Here is a 22,247-nt window from a genome sequence, read left to right on the forward strand (position 1 = left end):
GCTTAATTTTGATGCCTGTTTGGGGGTGGGAAGGGAGAGGAAAGGAAGTAATAGTCTCCTTAGTTAACAACACAATATTATTAACACAATTTTGTTTGTTGTTATTTATGGCCTGCCCTATGTATATGTGGCAAGATGTACGGACATTTCTAGCAGGGAGGGAGGACAGGAACTATATGAGCGGGGGAAAAGGAGTGAGAGGGATAGTTTTTGCCCTAGTATTTTTATGATATTTGGGATTTAGACCATATGAATTTATTAGATATTCCAAATAATTTTGAAACCTAGAGAACTCCAGATGCATCAATATTATTTTTTAGTGTTTATTTTTGGGAGAGAGTGTGAGCGGAGGAAGGGCAGAGAGAGAGAGACAGGAGACCTGAAGGGGCTCTGTGCTGACAGCAGCAAGCCCAATGTGGGGCTCGAACTCTCTAACCATCAGATCATGACCAGAGCCAAAGTCATGAGCCAGAGCTCAACTGACCGAGCCACCCAGGTGCCACAGATGCATCAGTATTACTCTGCTCGGAACCCAGAAGAAGGGCATAAATAGAGTGGGCAGAGACAATACGTGCATAATGGCTGTGCTATTCTGTTTGCATTGCTGTAAGAGAACAGTAAAGGCTGGGTGGCTTAAACAACAAATACCTTTTTCACAGTTCTAGAGGCTAGAAGTCTGAAGTCAGGGTGACAGCATGGTTGGGTTCTTGGTGAGGGCTCTCTTCTTGATGGCTGTCTACTCTCTGTGTCCTCATATGGTAGAGAAAGGAATCTCTGATCCCTTCATCTCCTCATAAGGGCACCGGTTACCTCATGGGACTCCACCCTGATGACCTAATCTAACCATAACCCCTTTCCAAAGTCCCCAGCTCCAAATACCATCACATTAGGAATTAGGGGTTTAACACATGTAAGTGGGGATGGGGTGGGACACAAACATTCGGTCCACAGCAATGGCCGAAAGTTCCCCGGAACTGAAGCAAGACACAAGTTTCCAGATGGAAAAAAAATGTGCTGAGGAACAAGACAAACTTTTGAGAACAATTTTTAAAAATATTCATAATGCGGGGCGCCTGGGTGGCTTAGTCGGTTAAGCGTCCGACTTTCGCTTAGGTCATGATCTCGTGGTTCGTGGGTTCGAGCCCCGCATCGGGCTCTGTGCTGACTGCCAGCTCAGAGTCTGGAGCCTGTTTCAGAGTCTGTGTCTCCCTCCCTCTCTGACCCTTCCCTGCTCACGCTGTCTCTCTCTCTCTCCTAGAAAATAAAAAAAATTTAAAAAAAATTCATAATGCAATGAAATAGCAAGAATATTGTCAAAAACAAGAAGAAAGTTATGAAAACTACAAAGAGCAAGAATAATCTTGACATCAACTCTCTCATCAGCAAGTCCGGTTCTAGAACCCCTAAAGTGTTGAAGAGGGCTTTGAACCTAGAATTTTATGTCCATATTTTAACTCAATAATGAGACTGAAACCTGAAGACATAATGATTCAGAAAGCTACTGCTTATCCTGTTGCTGAATTATTGGAAGTACACAGAAGAATAAACTTCAACGTAAGAGAATGCAAGAGGCAAGAACCCTTAATTTTCAATAATGTCTGATTTAAAGGAAATAAACCACCATTCAAGCCTTAAAAACTTAACTTTTTATAATTTTTTGGGATTCTACATTTTTTTAAATTATTTTATTTTACTTAAGTAATCTCCATACCCAACATAGGGCTCAAACTCACAACCCCAAGAACAAGAGTTACACATTCTACTGACTGAGCCAGCCAAGTGCCCCTGGGATTCTACTTCTGACAAGTTGACAGTGTGATGGTTTTATTTCTGACAAAGGTAATAATCACCAGCACTAGTATTTATTAAACACTATGCATAATCCACATGATATATGAATTCATTTAACCATCATAGCAACCTTATGGGAAAGTATTACTTTTTCTAGTTGGCAAACCAAAGCATATAGAAGCACTATTCCTGACCCACAGTTAGAGGATTCATAAGTACTAAAAGTGAGATTTTAGGTGTTGACAGTCAAGGGCCTGAGGTTACCTGTTGAGCCACCATGTTCCAGTGGGTCATCGGTCCCTGTCTTCCAATGCAGGGAGGGGACTGCCTGGGAAACATTTCCAGGATCCAGCCACACTCCTGTAGACAGACTCTCCCATGAGCTGGGACTCCCCAAACTAGACCTGCCTTAGTTCTCAGGACTTAGATTACATTCTGCTCTAAGTCAGACCCACTTAAAAGCATTCACTGCTATTTTGAAACAAACACCCCTAACAGAAGCCATTTTGCATTTCTCTTCCTACAGCCCATTTCCCCTCCTCTGAACTCTCAGCTCAATGACCTTGACCTTGGTTCTATGTCCGAACCACTGGACTTGGTGTTTATTCCTGATATCCTTGAGGTTTAAATATGAATGTCCCCAAAGGACCAAGTCTCAAACTCTTCCTCATCTCTGTGCCTATTGCTGCTATGAGAAGGCAGCTCAAAACCGTTTTTCATGCAATCCCACCCCACTCCCAACAAGGGGGCTCCTTGCAGGATCAATTCTCCCTTTGTGTCCTTTATTAGTTTTTTTTTTTTTGATCCCCCAAAATGAGACATGATGCTTGATTCCTAAGAATTGAGGTATAACAGTCTTATAGTCTAAGAATCTAATGTTGACAACGAACAAATGGTTGTGTGGAAACATGTTTATTTTTTATGTACTTGCAACTTTACATAAGTTATAGACACATCCATGTGATACATAAGGCTGGAAATGCACATAACATACATTTTCCTGTTATTCAGTGCTTTCTCCTGGGCCTTTATGATGAAGGGTGTGGAAGGACAACTACTCATTCTTCATTACATAAATGAGTAAATATATTTCTTTAGGTAGAAAAATAACTGATCACCTGCTTCTGTAACTGTATCAGCTTCAGAAACCGACAGTGAACAATAACAAAAACCATCATATAAAATAATAAATAATACAGTAAAAGTCAATGCTATAAAATAAACTAAATAGTAAGGAAGAACTAAATGGAACATCATTCCACTTAGAGACCGAATGATTAACAGGGTTGCAGTGTTATGGACAACAGCGGTCCAGCTATCTCTGCACTTATCATTAGCTTGTAGTAGAGGTTGTTCAGAGGGAAAAAAACAGAAATAGGTAGAAAAAGCCTCTAAACGTTTGGCACTTATAGTGATTCTGAGGCTTACGGTCCGTACTACAAAATTCTGTGCAGAAACGGAGCTTTCCCATTTTAGGGCGAGACAACCCTGCCAAAAAAGAGAATGTTCTTAGTGGTTTTGTGCAGGATAAAGAAGAGGAAAGGATGATCCGCCACAAACTGTGGGCCACCATGGCCAGTTCTCCCTGACATAATGGCCCCAGTGCCAGCGGCTGCCTCGGTGCCCTCCTCGTTCACATCCACAGTGGCTTGATGGAACACTTTGGACAGAAACAGATCATTCCTTTCAGACATTCCAGAGAAATTGGCCTGGCTCTTGCTGAAGGCGTCCTCTACGCCCATGCTCCTGAGAATGGGCTGGAGCTCATAGTGCTCTTCCAATTTGAACTGGGGCAGGTACACCTCCACATCATCTTCGACCATCGTGTCGTTGCTGGTCCACTTGATGAATTTATCATAGGTTATTTCCCTTTCCAGCTACAAATGCGAACATAAGACAAAAAAAGCCAGTAAGTGCTCACAAAAGAAGGAAAGCAACTTAACAGTCTAATGTTAAAGATCAATGACTTTAGGCTGCAATGAAATAAGTCAGACAGAGAAAGACAGATACCGTATGTTTTCACTCATACATGGAACAGGAGAAACTTAACAGAGGACCATGGGGAAAGGGAAGGGGAAAACATAGTTAAGGAGAGGGAGGGATGCAAACCACAAGAGACTCTTAAATACTGAGAACAAGCTGAGGGTTGATGGGGGGTGAGGGAGAGGGGAAAATGGGTGATGGGCATGGAGGAGGGCACTTGTTGGGATGAGCACTGGATATTATATGGAAACCAACTAGACCATAAACTATATTTTTTAAAAATGACTTTAGGGCACCTGCGAGGCTCAGTGGGTGTCTGACTTTGGCTCAGGTCACGATCTCCTGGTTTGTGAGTTCAAGCCACACTTCGGGCTCTGTGCTGTCAGTTCAGAGCCTGGAGCCTGTTTGGGATTCTGTATCTCCCTCTCTCTCTGCCCCTCCCCTGCTGGTATTCTCTCTCTTTCTCTCTCTGTCTCAAAAATAAACATTTAAAAAAATCAATAATTTTAACTTCACTATATTGTGAGTGATGTTACAATTTAATACTCTGGTAAATTTTTTGCAGAAAGATAGCATGTGTGACATATTTTAATGCTCAGAATGAAAGTTTGAGATGTGCGCGTTTGTTACCAACCAACTTATATGTTTCTGTGAGAAACTGCATACCGCTTCCAAAGGTGCAGACATGTTTATCATGGAAGGTAAGTTTAGCTCCAGAGGTTTAAAACAATACAAGTTGGAACAGCTTACCAACTCCAAGCCAGTAGACATACTCCCAATTTCATCTGGAAGCAACAGGAACATGCTAACATCTCCAGCATATGGGAGTTCTAGAATCTGAGTCTTCAGGTCCCCTATGTATCCAATGTTCAGGTCTTCACGCAAGTACATCATCTGAACAGGTGTGCGCTGAGTCTAAAATTATTAAAAAGTGAAATTAAGAAAGTTGATATTAAGACTTCAAGAGATTTACAATTAGACATAAAAGAGAATAGATTCTGCTTTAGTGCTGGGGAAATATATTCTTAAAAGTCAACAAAACAAATTATCTGTATGCCCTTATTATTATTAAGATGGACAATAATACTAATTATAATAACATTAAAATATTTGTTCAGTACCCACCATGGGCCAAGAATTCTGTGAAATCTCTTGAATCTTTACAAAGGCCAAGTGTTAATTGAGCACAAAAAATGGAACAACACGGAAGATAAATAAGGTCTTGGCTGGCTAGGAATAGAAGCTTAGTGGTAGAGCCTACATCTATATCCAGGATTGTTTAATTATAAAGCCCATGGTCTTCACCACTATTCATATGGCCTCTCAGAAAATTACCATGTGATACTCAGTAGTGTGAAAGAGTCAACCAACTCTCCAATGTGCATGATTTATGACTAGCAAGTCATGCAGGAGCATGAATGGTCTTTAACTTTTCTTCCTCTGTCTTGGCTAAGATCCTAAAATATATGTTAGGAAAATCCATCTTGTTGTCTCATACCGCATTCACACGGAAAGGATAAAGCCCATTTAATTTCTTCTCAAATGGAGTTTTCCACTTTCCTTTGAAGTAGACGGCATTCACCAGGACCATCTTGGTGTCCCCATCTACAGAACCTTCAGGTAACAAGTCTGGGATTTTGCCTGCAGAAAACATGACGCATGTTAGGTTTCATGACCAAGAAGTGTTACCTTACTATGACTTGAAATTCTTGAGTCACCATCAAACTCGTCATCTACACTTGTCAAACTCTGCAGAGGCGATGGACTCAGGCACAAGTTTTTCTCCCAATGTATTCATAGCATAAATAAAGCAGACCACATTTCTCAGAGGGTTTGCAAAGTCCAAGAGAAAAAGGAGTAATGCATTGAAAATTTAGAATGACTATTAAACTTGGAAAGACTGTCACCTCCTTTTACGTCATTTTCTCAAAGTCTCTCAGTTTAGTTAGTGCTTCTTCTAGATCTGACCCAGATAATCGATGGGTCTGATCCATTGATTCATTCAAAAACTTTTTTTTTTTTAAGTCCTGCTAGACTTATGCTAGGAGTTATACAGAAACAAGAGGAGAGAAAGGAAAGATTGCCCTGGAGGGGCTGAGAATATTGGAAGAGGCATTCAAAATCAGCTGTCAAACAATGTGTAAGAAACTATGAGAACACGATGTCCTACGGCAATGCAGAGAAGGGAACACAAGAGTGTGCCAGAGAAGGAAGGTTCTCAGAAATTGTAACATCCAAGTGTGGTAGTTATCAAAAAAAAAATGGCTTAAGAAACATTTACAGTCGATACCTACTCTATGATACTTCAACTGCTTAAATACATTATTTTAGTTAATTCTCACAACTATTTTATTGGGGTGTCATTATTATCATTTTACAGAAAAAGACGCGATGCCAAGAGAGGCTAGCAATCTCCCCAAGATCACAAGCTGGTAGCAGGTCAGAATTATTTCTCCAGCACCCACTGCCTCCCAATCCTCAGATCAGGACTCTAATAAAAAGGTCAGTGTCATCTGACCAGCTTCCATATGCCACTCGGTATATCCCCCAGGCAGTTAACGTTCTTGGTTACTACTGGAAACTGCCAAGGCTGTACTTAACTTTGTGACATAAATGACAGAATGAATGTGATCATTAACAAATAAACAGATCATTCTCTCAAATTACTATAAAATTTGACAAAAAATCAGCCCAAAGGATGACTTGGCATTTTGACAACATAATTCCCAGATTCATAGCCACTGAAGGCAATACTTAAGGAAAACAACAGTTCATGCTCTTCTCAGAAAAGTAAAACTTCCACAAGTCTCTTGAATTCTGCAGTTTTTACTTTCACTTCTGTTAATCTTCACTTTCTCTGCTTCCTTTGTGTACACAGTTGATCACTATTTTAGAACAGTAACTTCAAAATACATAATAGAAATGAAGAACAGAAGTAGATCAGCTATTTTCAGAGAAGCAAAAATATTTTTTTAATTCTATAGGATGTAATTCATATGCTTTTTCCCATCATGGGAGCCAAGAAACCCAGCCACACCAAACTATTGCCTGAAACAATGTTTTACACACAGGAGTTACATGAAAAGTTATTTTTTGACTAAGTTATCAAACAAACTCTTTAAACATCCAACTGAAGACTTCCAGAATGAGACTAGGGATCAAAGAAAAGGAACCTCCCCTCCCCACCCCCCCAGCTTCACCACTCATTGGTAGTGGGATCTTGAATGAGTTAACCTCTCAGAGGCCTGGAGTCTACAACCATAAAGGAGTAAATCTGGATAAGTTATTTTCAAGGACCTTTCTAGTCCTAAGAGCTCATTAATCTATGAAATATGAAAACAGCTCTGCCTTTATAACAGTCTTTATGGTTTTGTTCTTAGAAGTCCATCTATATGTTATTATTCAGTAATTATTTAAGACCTATGATTCTACCTGGAAATTTGGAAAAATCAAGAGTTTTCATTATCAGCCAAAGACTGTGCTAATTTTTGTGGGGACAAAGGAGAGGTGGACACATTGGCCCTCCCCTCAAATAATTGTAGTTTATGTGCGATGGCAAAGCAGACAAGATCAAATCTGTTCAGTAACAGTTTAAGGCTGTACAAGGCAACCATTACCAGGCATCACAAAGCTGACAAAGCACCAAAAGAGTGGAGAAGAGGGGGAGATCAGGACCTGGCTGGATGAGAGATACCTCTAGGAAAGGCTAGGACTTTGGTTTGCCACTTAAATTTAACTCTGAAGTTAAGGAATGCATAAAAAGTAAGTATGGCGGTAGGAACCAGCGCGCTGTGGAGAGCTCGAGAGCCAAGAGTTGTGAAGCCCAGTCTGTTGGGTTAAACTAGATTGTAAGTTCTAGGGTGGCAGTGTCTGTGTTCTGTTTCATTGATCATTTTTATCTTCCTTCTCATGTACAGTGCCTAGCACATAGTATGTGGTGGATGAATACCGTTGTCGACTGAAGGATTAAATTCAGTAAGAATGAACGGAAGAGTTAACTAAGTTTGAGTCCTTATGAAGAATACAAAGTGAGGCAGGAGCCTATGAAAGAATTAGTGGCCTGAGTTGCACCAGTAGAAGTGGTTTATCAGGGACCAAAAGAACTCCACAGCAGATTGGCTCTGAATGGTGCAAAATAGTTAAAAATAACTTTCTGATCCCTCTCTTTCTATTGCCAATGGTCTCACGCCAGTTACTCACTGGAGGAGCATGTCTCTTTTCTTTTCTTTTCTTTCTTTTTTTTTTGTCCACAGTGGACACAGAGCACAATGATTTCAATTCTGATTATTTCCTACATTGGAAAACATGTCTTCCTGCTCTCATAGTCTATCCCATGGTTGTATCCAAAATCAGATTATTTAAGTACTGAATATATGTCTTCCATTAAGAGACCTCAACTATTTTTTCTCACTTAAAATGCCACTCAGATAAACAAGAAGAAGGTTATATTAACCGAATAACTGAGTTTGGGTGAATTTTAAGGGAGTTAGGGCTAAGTATAAGAATGATTTTTTTTTTAAATAGATCGGAGTTTTCTAACTAAAAAGAACAGAAAATATTGCTTTGGCTTTACCTTTGGTTTGAGTATTGACCCAGGAATTAATCTTTCTTCTAGATTCTTCTGCACATTCTAAGAAGTCAAGTGCCTGGGGTTCTGTAGAGTAGTATTTATTGGAGAGTTTTATATATTCCTTTAAAGCAAGAAATAGGCCAAAGGTTACACCAAACATATACCGAGAAAGACTTGGTATAATTGTAAATCATGAGGTTTCCTGTCAAGATTCAGGGGCCTGAGTAGGTAAGGGCAGGGGTGGAGGGTGGGCATGGGGGTTGAGGGACTGTAAGAGGAAATGGTGCAGATTACAAGCGCTCTGTTGACCCTCTTCCCCACACTCACTGTGCATTATAGACACTGGGTAGGAGGGGAAGGCTGGGCTTGTGGGTAGTGGCTCTGGAATTCACTGTTCCTCCACATTTAGGACTCATTCTGCACATGGGGCTTTTGCAGCCACGGGAGGGAGTGTCCACCAAGGGGAGCATGGGCAATAGCCGCCATGACCAAGGGCACTCAGGAGCCTTAGGGAGCTTGCGTGGCATTCTGACTCTCTGCGTGGCAATCACAGACTACAGCTTTGAAAGTGACCTCGTTACACATTGGGAGCCCTGCAATTTCAATTACAGGCTTCACTTACTTCCTTGAACCTCGCAGACTTCTCGCCAAACAGCTTATTGACGGTCTCCAACAAATACTCCCCTGTGGATGCATTGATTGCAGAGCTGAGTGAACGGAAAGATGAATGGATTCTGTCTCTACTCTGTGCCTTAAACAGAAAGGAGGGAGTCTCTTTAGCCAACACAGGAAGGCTAAACGAGATATGTCTTATAAGCAAACATATTTTTTCCAATGCAACAATAAAATGCTGTATTAATATATAATTTTGTCCAATGCTTTAGAAGAATCTCTGGGGAAACACGTTGATATAGTACATTAGAACCGATAAGGTTATATTTTACTTGTTTCACATTTTGCTGCATCTACAGGTTGCACTTAACCATGAAGTAACCGACATCCTAGAAGAAAGTGAGGCTTCTTTTATAATTTCCTCAACTTCCAAGTCTCTAAGGAGTTTGATTAGATTAAAACTTACCTTAGAGGTGATGTAGAAAAAGTTTACATAATGCCTGAAAGTACCCATTTTATAAGTAAAGGGCAGTTTGTGCAGTGGAAAATCCAGGTTTTAGAAAGCCTTGAAAACAAAGGGGAATTCTGATCCTCAACCCGGAGTTTGTCAGCATGATGATAGACACAGGGCTCAGTCACGGCACGGCCAGCTGAAGCAGAGGATGGAAGCCTGCTGACGGACTGCCCCAGGTGCCACAGGAGACCTGATGAATCTCCATATTGAAGGGGTCCTCTCCACCTCCTCTAGCCCATAATTCCTTGGGCAATGGACAGATGGAGCAGGATTCCCAAGATGGAGACTATGGGAGATATCTCTCTAGCCTGAGGAGGATGATTGTGGACGTTGTTTATCAATAGGAGCACATTGATGCCCAGTTCCCATAAGTCAGCTGGATAGCTGATGTGTAAGGAAATAGAGTACTGAGAAAATATATTAACACCTGAGAGAGATAGATGATAAATAGATACATATATACATATACACCCATACAGACAGACAGACATTACATACATGGACGGATGACAGATAGAAGGCTCGGGGAGGGAGATCTAAGGGACAGTGGTCTCTCATAAAATCATTGAGGGTGACCTACCTCATTCCTCATGTTTTTGTCACTTTTTACCTTCTCTCACCTGGAAATCTGCATCCATGCACGTGTATTCTAAGAGTTGCTACCACTGTTTCAGAATAAATTACACGAGCCCAGCTCCTGGCAGAGTGGTGTGATCAAATTTAGACTCAGTCTTGGACTAAAAGTCATAAAGTCTAACTTCTACCCTGGCCCTGCCCATACTTAGCAGTGTGCCCATAGGATATTTATTTAAGGGTTCTCAGTCTTTGTTTTCTCTCTACAAACAGGGGAAGTTGTGCTAGGTTCTTTCCCTGTCTAACATTGTGACTTTAAGACAAGAAGGTTCTAGAAATAAAATACAAAAGACATTAGGAACCGGTGAGTCAGATACCTGCAAAATAGCCTCAGGATAAGGGCGTTTCTGGACCTGTTGCATGAGTTTGCAACCCGTGAAGTTCTCCGGGGTCATTGGGGGGACTTCATTGACTCCAATTTTGTTAAACTGAAACACCTACAATTGGAATGAGAGGAAATAGATTTATGAGTATATTTTCCTGCTAGATCACTTAACCTGAAAACCAATGACAACTGAGTACCTCTTAGTGGTCATGTCTACCTCCCTGTCTTCATGTCTGGGGAACGAGCACAGATACTCTTTACACATAATATATAAGAATATATATTAGAGGGGCACCTGGATGGCTCAGTCAGTTAAGCGTCTGACTTCGGCTCAGGTCATGATCTCGCGGTTCGTGGGTTCAAGCCCCGCATCGGGCTCTGTGCTGACAGCTCAGAGCCTGGAGCTTGCTTTGGATTCTGTGTCTCCCTCTCTCTCTGACTGTCCCCTGCTCACACTGTCTCTCCCTCTCTCTCTCTCTCTCTCTGAAATAAATAAAACATAAAAAAATATTTAAAAATAAATAAATATAGAGCTGGAAGAAACACTTGTTGCTTGCGCGCCAGTCTCGCAAAGACACCCGCTGCAGGAGTCCGTCCCTTCCGTGTCTTCCTTCCTTCCACTCCAGCACTGCTTCCTTTACCAGCCACGCCGATTCTCAGCAACATGGCCTCTTCCTGCCCCTGCTTCCTTATCCATAAAATGAGTATGGTGGTCATAGCCTTGGCCTCATAGGATTGTGTGTCATGTGGGCAAATCCATAAAACGCTCTTTAAAGGTACCCGGCTGAGGCGCTGATAAGCCTTAGCTGGTAGGTCAAGGGCTGCTAGCGGCTGAGTTGCCCGCTATCTCTAATCTGCACAACTGGCTTGCAGGCTGGGTATTTCCATTCCCGTACCGTCAACGAGAAAACAGAGGTGCAGAGAGTTTCAATGCCTTTCCTCCTATACCTAGTGAAGAGGGGCGAAGCCACTACTCACACACACCCTGGCCTGTCCCCCAAAGTCCGTGCTTCCTCCTCTGAGCCAACCAGCCTTTCTTCTTCTTTCTAGTAGGGAATTAACCAAATTTGGCTTTGAAGTTTAAAGTCTGTACGTGCAGCGGAGTTATGGGAAAACAGCGTAAGATCCTTGCATAGACCCACGAGCTTAAAACTCTTTCTGGATGCAGAAAAGCTGTGCTGTGCCCAGAGTGACCAGTAAGTTCATTTTCCTTTGGGATCAAAATCTATTTTTTTTTTAATTTGAACAACCTAGAGCACTTCACTTATCATTTTTCCTCAAAACATAATGCTTCTGACCCCCCTCATGAAAAAAATTAAGACCCAGGGCCCCGAGGTGGCTCAGTCAGTTGAACATCCGACTAAGGTCATGATTCTCATAGTTTGTGACTTTGAACCCTGTGACGGACTCTGTGCTGACAGCTGAGAGCCTGGAGCCTGCTTCGGATTCTGTGTCTCTCTCTCTGCTCTTCCCCTGCTCGTGCTCTGTCTCTCAAAAATAAATAGACGTTAAAACATAAATAAAAAATATTAAGACCCTGCAGTGCAGCTCATGGTTTTTATTTCTTCAAGGGGAAGAAACTGAAGAGGAAGAGGTGTTGCCAAATGTTGCTGGTATCAGGGTTGAGCAATTGAGTTTTGTTGTAAGTCTTGATGTTTAAACTGTCAAATACTCACAGGGGGTGATGCCTTTCTCTTCCTTTCCTGCTGCATTGAGATTGACTAACACTCTATCTGGGAGCCACCTCCAGCAAGGCCCATCCGTAACTGGGTCACTGTGCACCAGACAAGGTCATATCTACACTCAGGCACAGTTCTCATGGGAAACCCGAATGTGGCCGGGGGCACTTTGGTGTGACTAAAACACAGGCTGTGCTTGTGAGAAAGGGGAGCCTGTACTTCAAACATACAATGTCAAGGTCTGTGTGCATGTTTCTCTGAAAGAAAAGAATCTTAATTGCATGATGACTGTAGCTGGCTCACTGACTGAGGACATCTCAGGGACATGTGCCTGTTAAATGTGCCGGATTCACCCTACGGGAGCACTGTGGTGCGTGGTGGAAGCAGTTCGACATATTTCCAAGGCCTTTGACTCGGTGAAAGTGTCCCCTGACTGAGCTTATGTCCCTTCACCAAGGACTAAAGCCAATGGCCTTGACATAAATAACCTTACACTGCTGCTGCACACCCTGTCGACCTTGGTTTGGAAAATGGGCCACGGTGCCACCTCTTACTTTGCTGACATGACGCCATGGGGTCAATAGCATGGCTGAGGCCATGTGAGGTCACACGGCTCCCCTGGCATCTCCGGCAGTGCGGCGACCAGCTCTTCAGCTCTTCACAACACTCTCCGAAGACCCCTGGAGGAATTCTCTACATGTGTGAGGAGCAAACATGCCACAGCGGTAGAGCCATTGAAAGAGCCTGATGGGGGGGGGGCGCTTGGATGGCTCAGTCAACTAAGCCTCCGAATCTTGTTTTCAGCTCTGGTCATGGTCACGGTTTCCTTGGATCGAGCCCCGCATTGGGCTCTGTGCTGGCAGTGTGGAGTCTGCTCGGGACTTTCTCTCTCCCTCTCTCTCCCTGCTCCTCTCCCACTCGCACTGTCTCTGTCTGTCCCAAAATTAATAAACAAAGTTCAAAAAAAAGAAAAACAAAAGGGGCTGATCTAGGAGTGAGGAAACCCCAGGAAGACCGTGGGAGGTGCTATACCCACGCTGCCTCGTCTTCCATCCGTAAAATGACACTTGTCTTCAAACCAAATGAGATAAAGCACGCAAAATATTTCAAAACGTATAAACATTATATTATAAAACACCAGAGGTAGTCGCTGCTTCTAGCCTTGCAGGATACGAAACCGCGGTGCGCCTTCTGCTATCTATGGTTGAGAGTTTCTGTGGTTTAGTTGTTTTGCAGATTTGAATCTAGGGCGCTCGTGGTATAATAGCATGTGACGATTACCAACCTTGTTCAAGCCAAGCTACCTCACAGGTAATATTGCAACTCTGTAATTCCATCCGGGAATGCCCCAGTCCTGGTTGGGGGCGTTCACACACTTACCCTGGCCATCTGGTCTGCGGTGTTGCCCCTGGCACCCAGGTAGACCATGGCCATGGTGGATGAGATGCTCCATGGAGAGAAGAAGAGATTGGGGGTGGCGCTGGTGTTTGCCAGATGCTTGAAAAAATTGAGGGCGAAGATTGTGTTGGCCACATAAAGGTCTTCCATTGTTTCAGTCTGGAAGGAAAATGAGGAAGAAAAAAAAACAGCTCTAAAAGGTGACTCAACGTTTTGGGTGATGTCAGCAGAGCAGGACAGGGTGTACCCTGCACGGGACAGGGACTCCCTCTCTGCTTTTCCTTCATGGACAAACATGAAGTGGAGCCGGGAGAGTGTCAGGCTCATGTGACCTGTGCAGCCATAGTGATGTTCGGTATAATAGTAGTAACAATAAATAGCGTTTATTAGACTCTTACTGTACAACAGATGCTGTCCTAAACATTTTACCAACCATTTAATTCTTGCCAAACCCCTCTGAGAAAGGCGTTGCTATTCCTGTTAGATAAAGGAAGAAACTGCACCCAGAGCATCAGAAAAGTGACCAGCGTTCCTCACCTAGGAGGGGCAGGACAGGGCACTGAAGCAGGCAGCGTGGCCTCCAGAGTCAGGCTTTCCAGCTCTGAGCTGCATCGCGAATATACGGCACACACAGAAGGAAATACACACATATTCAAACGTGTGCCTCGTGCGCACATATTCTTGTTGGCCCCGGGGTGAGATTGTCAATCTTCTTTCAGATTCTCTGCTTCCAGAAGTGGTTTGGAGTCGTTGTTTGAGGGTTGGTATTTTCACCCAGCTCCTACCTCCTGTACTCTGCCCACCCCCCTACACACACCTACATCCGCAGCCGGCTGTGAAACAGCTCCCTCTGCTAAGGAGTTCATATGCGGGTGCTGGAAGGGCCACCTGCTTCTCCTGACCCCCTAGCAGGAAAGTCCATTGTAGGCAAAACTGCAGAGACCATCCTGGGAGCATGAAACATGCACGCACGCACAGGCGTGCACACACACCCTATCACCACCTGAAGATAAAGGACAGACACGCCTTCCATGACCCAAGTCTCCGGGTGCAGCGGAATGCACGGCCACACCCGAGGTGTGTGCAGGTATCTGTTAGTACTGGCCAGCGATCATTTCTCGACTGTGCATTATGCTCTCACGGTGGCTTAAAACACACCCTGTAATTAACCAAAATATATAAATCTACCACAGGACGCTGACACTCATTAATCCACAGGAAATCTTGTGACAGTGGCTTCTCAGAGCTGAGGAGGGGCTGAGCGTAGGCCCCAAGGTGAAGGACGCCCTGCGTCTGCAGGCTGGACTCACTCAGCAGGCTTCCAAACAGGGGCCAGCCCTCACTTCCCTCCCTGACCCATGGCTGTCGTAGGTGACCACTGGGTCATGAACACTGCTTTTTAAGAAAAGCAGTGCCATTTGTATCGAAGTGTCTCATTTGGAATCCCAGCCGGTTGTATTTTTCAGGACACAGTTGTAAATGAAGGGAAATTTGTCCCTGAAACTCGCACCTCTTCTCATTCGATCCTCACAGCGTCTGCAAAAGGTCCATACTGTTATCTGTGGTTTGTAGGTTACCTCCTGATGCTGAGAGAAGTTAAGAGACTTGCATAAGGTCACAGAGCTCCTATGCAGTGGTGCAGGGAGTCAAGCCTGGGTCTGTTCATGAACCCCGCCCCATCCAATTCGCCGCATTGCCTGCCCTGCTGATGATGCCCCACGCGCTATTATGTGTAAGAGTTTGGACAAGTTAACAGCTAGAGAAATGCTAGAAAGAGGAAATGAAAACAGGGAAGTAGTGAGTCTGTAAAGCTCCTAGAAGGAGTATCAAGTAAAAACAACAGCAGCAACAAAAACAAAACAAAAAACTTCACGATTCTTTTTGTCTTACTTTATCACTGATATTAGACACTTGGGTCGCTCAGAAATTTGTTTCCTCTTCCTTCTACTGATTTAAAATCATCTGTAAGTTAATTAGTCTTATTGGCAGATCATTTTTGTAAAGTATATCAATAATATTTTGGAAACAAACTGATAATTAGCATAATAAATAAAATTTCTCTATCCTCATATGATAAAAATAAATAAGGGCCTAGAGCCAGAAAAATGAATTGTAGGCATCTCTTATACCGAAATCTTTATAGTCTCCTGTGTAGTAGGTCTCTTTGACACTAACAAAATTTAAGTGTAAATTTAAGTGTCAAGACAAACTATTGGAGAGGCTTTGAACGCCAAGTTAGATTTCTGGTGACTTTATAAAGAAAAAAGAAGTAAATGAGTAGGGACAGAATTAAATTGTCCCATATACATTTACTTCTTTTAAAAATAGTCTAGCTTTATTTATTTTTTAATTTTTTTTCTAATGCTTATTTATTTTTTGAGAGAGCACATGAGCAGGGGAGAGGCAGAGAGAGGGAGACACAGAATTCAAAGCAGGCTCCAGGCTCTGAGCTGTTAGCACAGCTCATTACCTGAGCCAAAGTCGGACACTTAACCAACTGAGCCACTCAGGTGCCCCTAGCTTTTATTTTATAAACAAGGTGCTATTAACTACACTTAAGGTAAAACAGTAATATGTCATGTCTATATTGTAGCTACTAAATTCCTTCAGCAACACTGTTTTAATTTATGTAATTACTTGCCCAGGAAAATCTAGCCATATCTAGTTACAAAAAGATAAAGATGTAGTTTGCACAGCTAGTGAGCTCCAAAGCCTAGACTGCCTCTCAGCCTTCTGATTCCGAGCTTGGTGCTTTTCAAATGGGGTTTGAGAAGGTTTTAGCCTTTCAAACCTATGAAAGGCTTATGGAGAGTGTGTTTCCCCTCAGACAAGTTCACGGCTCACGTTTGGGTGGGAATCTGACAATGTCAAACTGACATCGCAGAATGACATCAAATAGCCTAATTGCCCCAAACAGGTAACACCTGTTGTGAGTTTCGTAACTCTTAACATTTTACAGCTTCATTAACTCCCAAATATCATGCAGCTAATTAAGGTTTAATATTATCATGGAGAAGAATAAATGGACAGCATAGGTGGGGCTGGGCTCCATGATATCTGTGTCACTTCCTGCAACACACGTTGACAAATGTGTGCTGAAACTTCGCCCATTAACCAAGAGGTGAGGATGTGCCCCCAGGCACACCATCATACCTCCTTCTCACAATCACTGGATGTGAGATTACAGTTTGCTGTGGCTTTTAAAACAATTTGTTTTGCGACTACAGGGTGGAAATATTTAGAAATTGACCACAAACATCAATGGAAACAAAGAGAAAACAATAACTTTCAGGAAACCTCCCATCCAAACTTACACATTCTCTTCCCAACAAAATCAAAAGCAATTCCTGTTAGTTGATGACTTTCATAAAGAATGAGTGTCTGTTTATGCATATTAAATTATATATTAAACTGGGGCGCCCGGGTGGCTTAGTTGGTTAAGCGTCCGACTTTCGCTCGGGTCATGATCTCGCGGTTCGTGGGTTCAGGCCCCGCGTCAGGCTCTGTGGTGACTGCCAGCTCAGAGCCTGGAGCCTGTTTCAGTCTGTGTCTCCCTCTCTCTCTGACCCTCCCCTGCTCACGCTGTCTCTCTCTCTCTCTCTCTCCTAGAAATAAATAAAACATTAAAAAAAAAAAATTATATATTAAACTGTTACTTCAGCCAATCCAACAACTAGTTTGACTAATTCTTCTCTTTCACTGAATTGACCAATTATAAACTAAACTTCAATAGATATACTCTGGTGTTAAATTGACCCAACCCAGATTGCTTAATCTCTGCAGATTCTGATCGTTATAAAGACCATCCTCTTTTTTTAAATTTTTATTATCTTTATATACAATTTATAGATTACTTTCCTTGCTTAATGAATATATTTTAATCGATCCAACTATTCCCATCAAATTCAGTGTCAAACCCTACTTAGTACAGAATATACATATTCTAACCTCTTCGATGAAATTGGCATCATGACTTGAATGTGCACTTTGGTTTGGTTAATGTTACACAGGCATTTTCTGGCTTCCGAGATTCAAGATTAAGTCTTAATTTAGTTCAATATTAAATGTAAATTTAGCTCAAATCTTAAACTAAAATATTTTTAATTAAAAAAATCTAAACAAGAAACATACCGCTACATTTTTACTCATTTTTTAAAGACATGCCACACTTTAATTTCATTATATTAGTAATTGCAATAGGAAAGAAGAAGAATAAATGACACCATATTTCATGGCAATCGCCATGAAAATCAGTGACATACCTGCTTATTCCCAGAGGCGCTACTGACAAGAAACGGTCCTCAGAGAGCTGTCAGAGTACACACATAGGGAAGACAGGTTTTATAAAGCTCTGCCCCTCCCACAGAGCATTTTTTTCCCTCTCTCTCTCTAATCTGTACGCTTTGAGTGATTCAACATTTTACTCAGAAAGACATCACTATTATAAAAATGCTTGTTTGCTAAGGCACCATTTAAGAAATTTGTTCAGAGGATTACGTCATTCAGAAACTTAAGAATTTGGCAATACTTACACATGCCTGTTAAAATTAGCTGATGTCTGTCCGCCTCAGGTTCAAGTGTCCCCTCTATACATGCGCCCAAGGAGAGTGCCGAATTCCACAACACCCCTTCCATCTTTGCATAGGAATGGCTGGTGGGCTTTTTGTAATATTTAAAGTCAATGGAATCATTTTTCTTCTCGCGAGTCTAAGCAGACCCCAAGTGACCCTGGGGCATGGAAAGGAACAGAAAAACCACTATTTTTCTTAGTTGGAGCTTATTTTAAACTGTCTTAGATTTCTCCAACTGTAATTACCTAAATGATTCAGGGTTCCACCCTAATTCCCTGTCACCAGCCACACCCAAAGAACTTTCTATTTGCCCATGTTTCCAACACAGATCTTATCTTTTGTTATACTGATATGTATACTTGAAGTTTACTTTTAACTCTAGAATCACGATATTGAAAACTTGACTGAAGAAAATCACTAGATATTTAGATACAGCCAAAGGAATTTGAGGAACAGAAACAGATAAAAGATAGGCATGGTGACAGATAATTTGAGTCTAAAAATGTTTGTATTGTTATAGCTTTTTGAAAAGCGCAACACATTGGGAGGGTGGCTTCTCTTCTGTTTGCTTTATTGTTATGTGTAGGAAATCCCCAAAGGGAAAGGATGGGTGGAAATAACATCATATTTCTTCTCCGTTGCTGTGAGGAGCTCCAGGGACGTGCTTTGCAGCTGGGTTGACAACGTGCATGTCAGCGACACCAAAATGGTGTGTTTGAGCCCTGCGTGAGCTGCTTAGCTTGGCGGTGATTCCCAGAACCTGATCAACCCTCACCTCATCTCGCTTATTTGCATCTCTGGTCATAATGAGTGGAGGCGCTTTAACCCAAACCCCTCGTTAGCATCAGAGGCACAACAGGATAGGTGTGTCCTTCAGAATCTGTGCCTGGCAGCCAAAAGCCAAATTATACAATTTTTTTTTTAATTGCTGGAAGATCTCAGGTCACATGAAGAAGAAGTTGGAATCCCACCCACAACGATGATTTTTCAACTCCTAAATGCTCCCATTACACCGAAGGAAACTTTCAGGCAGCCGTTGACAGTTTTCCAAGTTATTCTTCTCAACAGGAATGCCTTCCTCCCTTCTCCCCACTGGTCCAAACTTGTGAGGTTCTATTCACACCCCATAGATTCCTCAAAACCCAGTATGATTTCTACAATCTTCAGTGAACTCATACTATGCAGAACTGCACCTCTCAGAGCTACAATATGAAAATATATTATTAATTGATTAACTTTTTAATCATGTGTATTCTACCTATTTCATTTGAGTGGACTTCTATTCCTAAATATATTCCCCACGGATCCCCCTTGAGGAGCAAGAACAGTGCTAAGCATCAAGTTGGACTTACAAACTATCTTTTGACTGAGTGAAATGCCAACATTTTCGAGAAAGGCCATTTAGTGTGGTGAGCAAAGATATGGATTCTGAGAGACTCAGAAAGCTCTAATTTGAATTTTCTATCTGCCACTTTCTAGTTGTATAATCTTGCACAAATTTCTTTCTCAACCTCTCTGAGCTTAAATTGCCTAATAATGCGGGTACTGTTCATTGCTTATGCAAAAGCAATCCAGTTTTTGCTATTCTCCCTGATTTTGTTTAGGTGTCAAGAGATTTCTTTATCTTGGGGAAAGAGGGACTAGTTGTTGGCCAAGGGGGTGTCTATATAACCCAATTCTGGTCAGTGAAGTTTGGGAGAAATCCGTTGGGGAATGTCTAGGGAAATTTCTCCTTCCTTATAGGAGGGAGGCATGCAGACAGAATTTCCTTATCCTATGCCACCCCTTCTACCTGACTTTGAGCCTGGCTGTATGAGGAAGTGATGCCAAGAGATGTTCCGCCATACATCAACCACACAGGAAGGCCAATGGGTTTGCAGAGATACCAAACCAGAGCCTTGACATCAGAGCACTCCCAAGTCGATTCTGGAAATGACCTACCTCTAGTTTTCATTCTCATGGTTATGGTTACATGAGATGGTAAATAAGTCTATGTTGTTTAAGCATTCCTAAATGGCATAGCCTTTTGTGAAGAATCAACGAGATCATGTGTGTCTGATGCTTAGCATATTACCTTTCACCTAGTAAGTGTTCCACGGGGTTTGCTAGTATAACGGAGTGATTTGGAAGTTGCCTTCCTGCCTAGATGAGAGAAATTTTATGAGCTCAGTATAAAAATAAACCCTTGACGAAGAGTTTGAGTTACACATCAAACTACCGGAGGAAGCATAAAAGGCAATTTATGATAAAAAGCCAAACTGAGTGGCACCAATGGTAGTGTCACAGGAAAGAGGGGGAAAGATTGACAAATGCGTGTGAGGGACTCAAGGAGACAATAAAGAGAAATGAAAATAAAATGAAGATTGAAAAGGGAAGGCACTAAAATTACAGTAGTGGGAATTGAAGACTGTTGAGCAGTTGCCTGAGATCTGCCTGGTGCAGCCGCTGTTGTAGGAGAAGGAGAGAGGGGAGAGGGGACTGCATCTTACAGAGGGGACTTGATACCACCCTGAGCTGAGATCTAATCTAAAGACATCCTGTGTAAACTCTGGGGAAGAGAAGTTGCTTGTAAAAAGTGTAAAGAAGAAGGGGGGGGAGGGGGGAGGAGGAGGAGGAAAAGAAAAGTCTAGAAGACGGGGAACCAGAAGGCTGAGACCCCTACCAGGAGACCACTGAAATTGTCCAGTCGGTAGGTGGTTTAGAAGAGCAGAGCTACTACATAGTGACTCTCACCCTTATAGAATACATAAGATGAAGTTTCTCAGTTAACCTGAAATAGTACTTGCAACAGCTATATATCAGATCACTTCTGTGGAAGTTGGGAATAATGAAACAGCAAGTGCTCCCCCTTCTCTATTTCTTATCCTCCAGGAAAATGTGTCAGATAATCATACATGAAAAATAGGATACAACATTATATATGCAATACGACCTCACATATATAAGTAAAATATATGCAGAAAGATGACCCAAAGGGAAAGTGTCAAAATATAAACTGACTCCAGTAAGTTTATAGATGTTTGTCAATTTTTTTTTACTTCAAACAACTCCCCCCATTTTCCACAATAGGAATGCATTACTTTTAAAACCAGAAATACATGACCAAAGTGTCTATATCAAGGTGTTTATTTTCTTCCTGGTAGCACTGCAGTGAAACATGCATAAAGGATAAATAAGACCCAAGATAAGAAAACAACTTTATGAATAATGTTCTAATATTCTAATTTGGAGATTATAGGCACTGTGGTTTTTTTTCTCGGAAGCACCCGTCCAACTGTGACTGAGGGAGCTGTCCGTTAACCACTCATCTCGTCATCTCGATGTCCTTGTACCTGGTAAGTACCATGACTCTATGACCATGACAGTCTTCCCCAATGAGATAGGCACTTGGCTCAAATTAAAGTGCTCACTAGGTATGTGCTTGCTCATGCTCAGCACATTGCCATGTTATTTCTTTTCTCTTCTCCACTTTGAATGTACAACCACCGGCACTTCCACAGTTACTCTTCCCATGTGATTTGCTGGTTGATGGGAAATATCTCTACATCAGCAATGTCACCACTAAAATTATCCAAGGCATGATTCAATTGTAGACCCAAAAGGAAGTCCCATTCTGACATAAAATTCCATCTAATAATCTTATTTTACCAATGACTTTCCATGAAATGTCTTGAAACACTGTTTTTACAACCAAGATCATTAATATTAATTAGCCCTAGTATTTTGATAACATGGTGCATCCTAGAAATTTAGTAGCTGTCACTGTAAGCAGGAGCAAATGAATGTGAAAGTGGCTACTTCCATGGTGTGACTTTGGGGCCACCTTGACTAAGAATTCGTGCAGTATATGCTTTTTGAAATATCTTTATCAGAGAATAAACATCTCCTTCTACGATTAGCGATAGAATTCATCATGGCTCTGGGAGAAATAATACATGTTTCTTAATTCCTGCAAAAAGTGTTTTGATAGAGTGGGGAGAGGTGGCCAGGAAAAAGAGTTTCAGGGTGTGTGAGGAAGAAAAGCAAAAGACCGAGGCAGTTTTGAATGAGTGAGCCAAGGCCACAGAAAGGAACGATATCAGAATCCAGAGCAGCAGAAAGCAAACCTTGCCTATTTTGAGGTATCGCCCTGGGCCAGCCTGTGAGAAAGTTTGCACATGAAACAAGCTCT

The 22,247-nt window shown here is 42.1% G+C and overlaps 1 protein-coding gene across 2 annotated transcripts; it reads right to left on the reverse strand.

The window, feature by feature from the left end:
* Positions 1-2,687: 2,687 nt before the first annotated feature.
* Positions 2,688-17,830, reverse strand: SERPINB2 (serpin family B member 2). Of its 2 annotated transcripts, none has more exons than XM_077777677.1 (8): positions 17,768-17,830; positions 13,488-13,664; positions 10,421-10,540; positions 8,967-9,095; positions 8,348-8,465; positions 5,273-5,415; positions 4,525-4,689; positions 2,688-3,668 (listed from the first exon to the last, which is right to left on the reverse strand). In XM_077777677.1, the coding sequence occupies exons 2-8, from the start codon at positions 13,653-13,655 to the stop codon at positions 3,264-3,266; spliced, it is 1,248 nt and encodes a 415-aa protein (XP_077633803.1). In that variant the 5' UTR covers positions 13,656-13,664; positions 17,768-17,830; the 3' UTR covers positions 2,688-3,263. The 2 variants fall into 2 exon arrangements, with proteins under 2 accessions (XP_077633803.1, XP_077633804.1); XM_077777678.1 differs by lacking the exon at positions 17,768-17,830 and adding an exon at positions 15,016-15,241.
* Positions 17,831-22,247: the final 4,417 nt, after the last annotated feature.

The sequence above is a fragment of the Crocuta crocuta genome, unplaced genomic scaffold (assembly GCF_008692635.1).
Source record: "Crocuta crocuta isolate KB4526 unplaced genomic scaffold, BGI_CrCroc_1.0 scaffold36, whole genome shotgun sequence".
Lineage (NCBI taxonomy): Eukaryota > Metazoa > Chordata > Mammalia > Carnivora > Hyaenidae > Crocuta > Crocuta crocuta.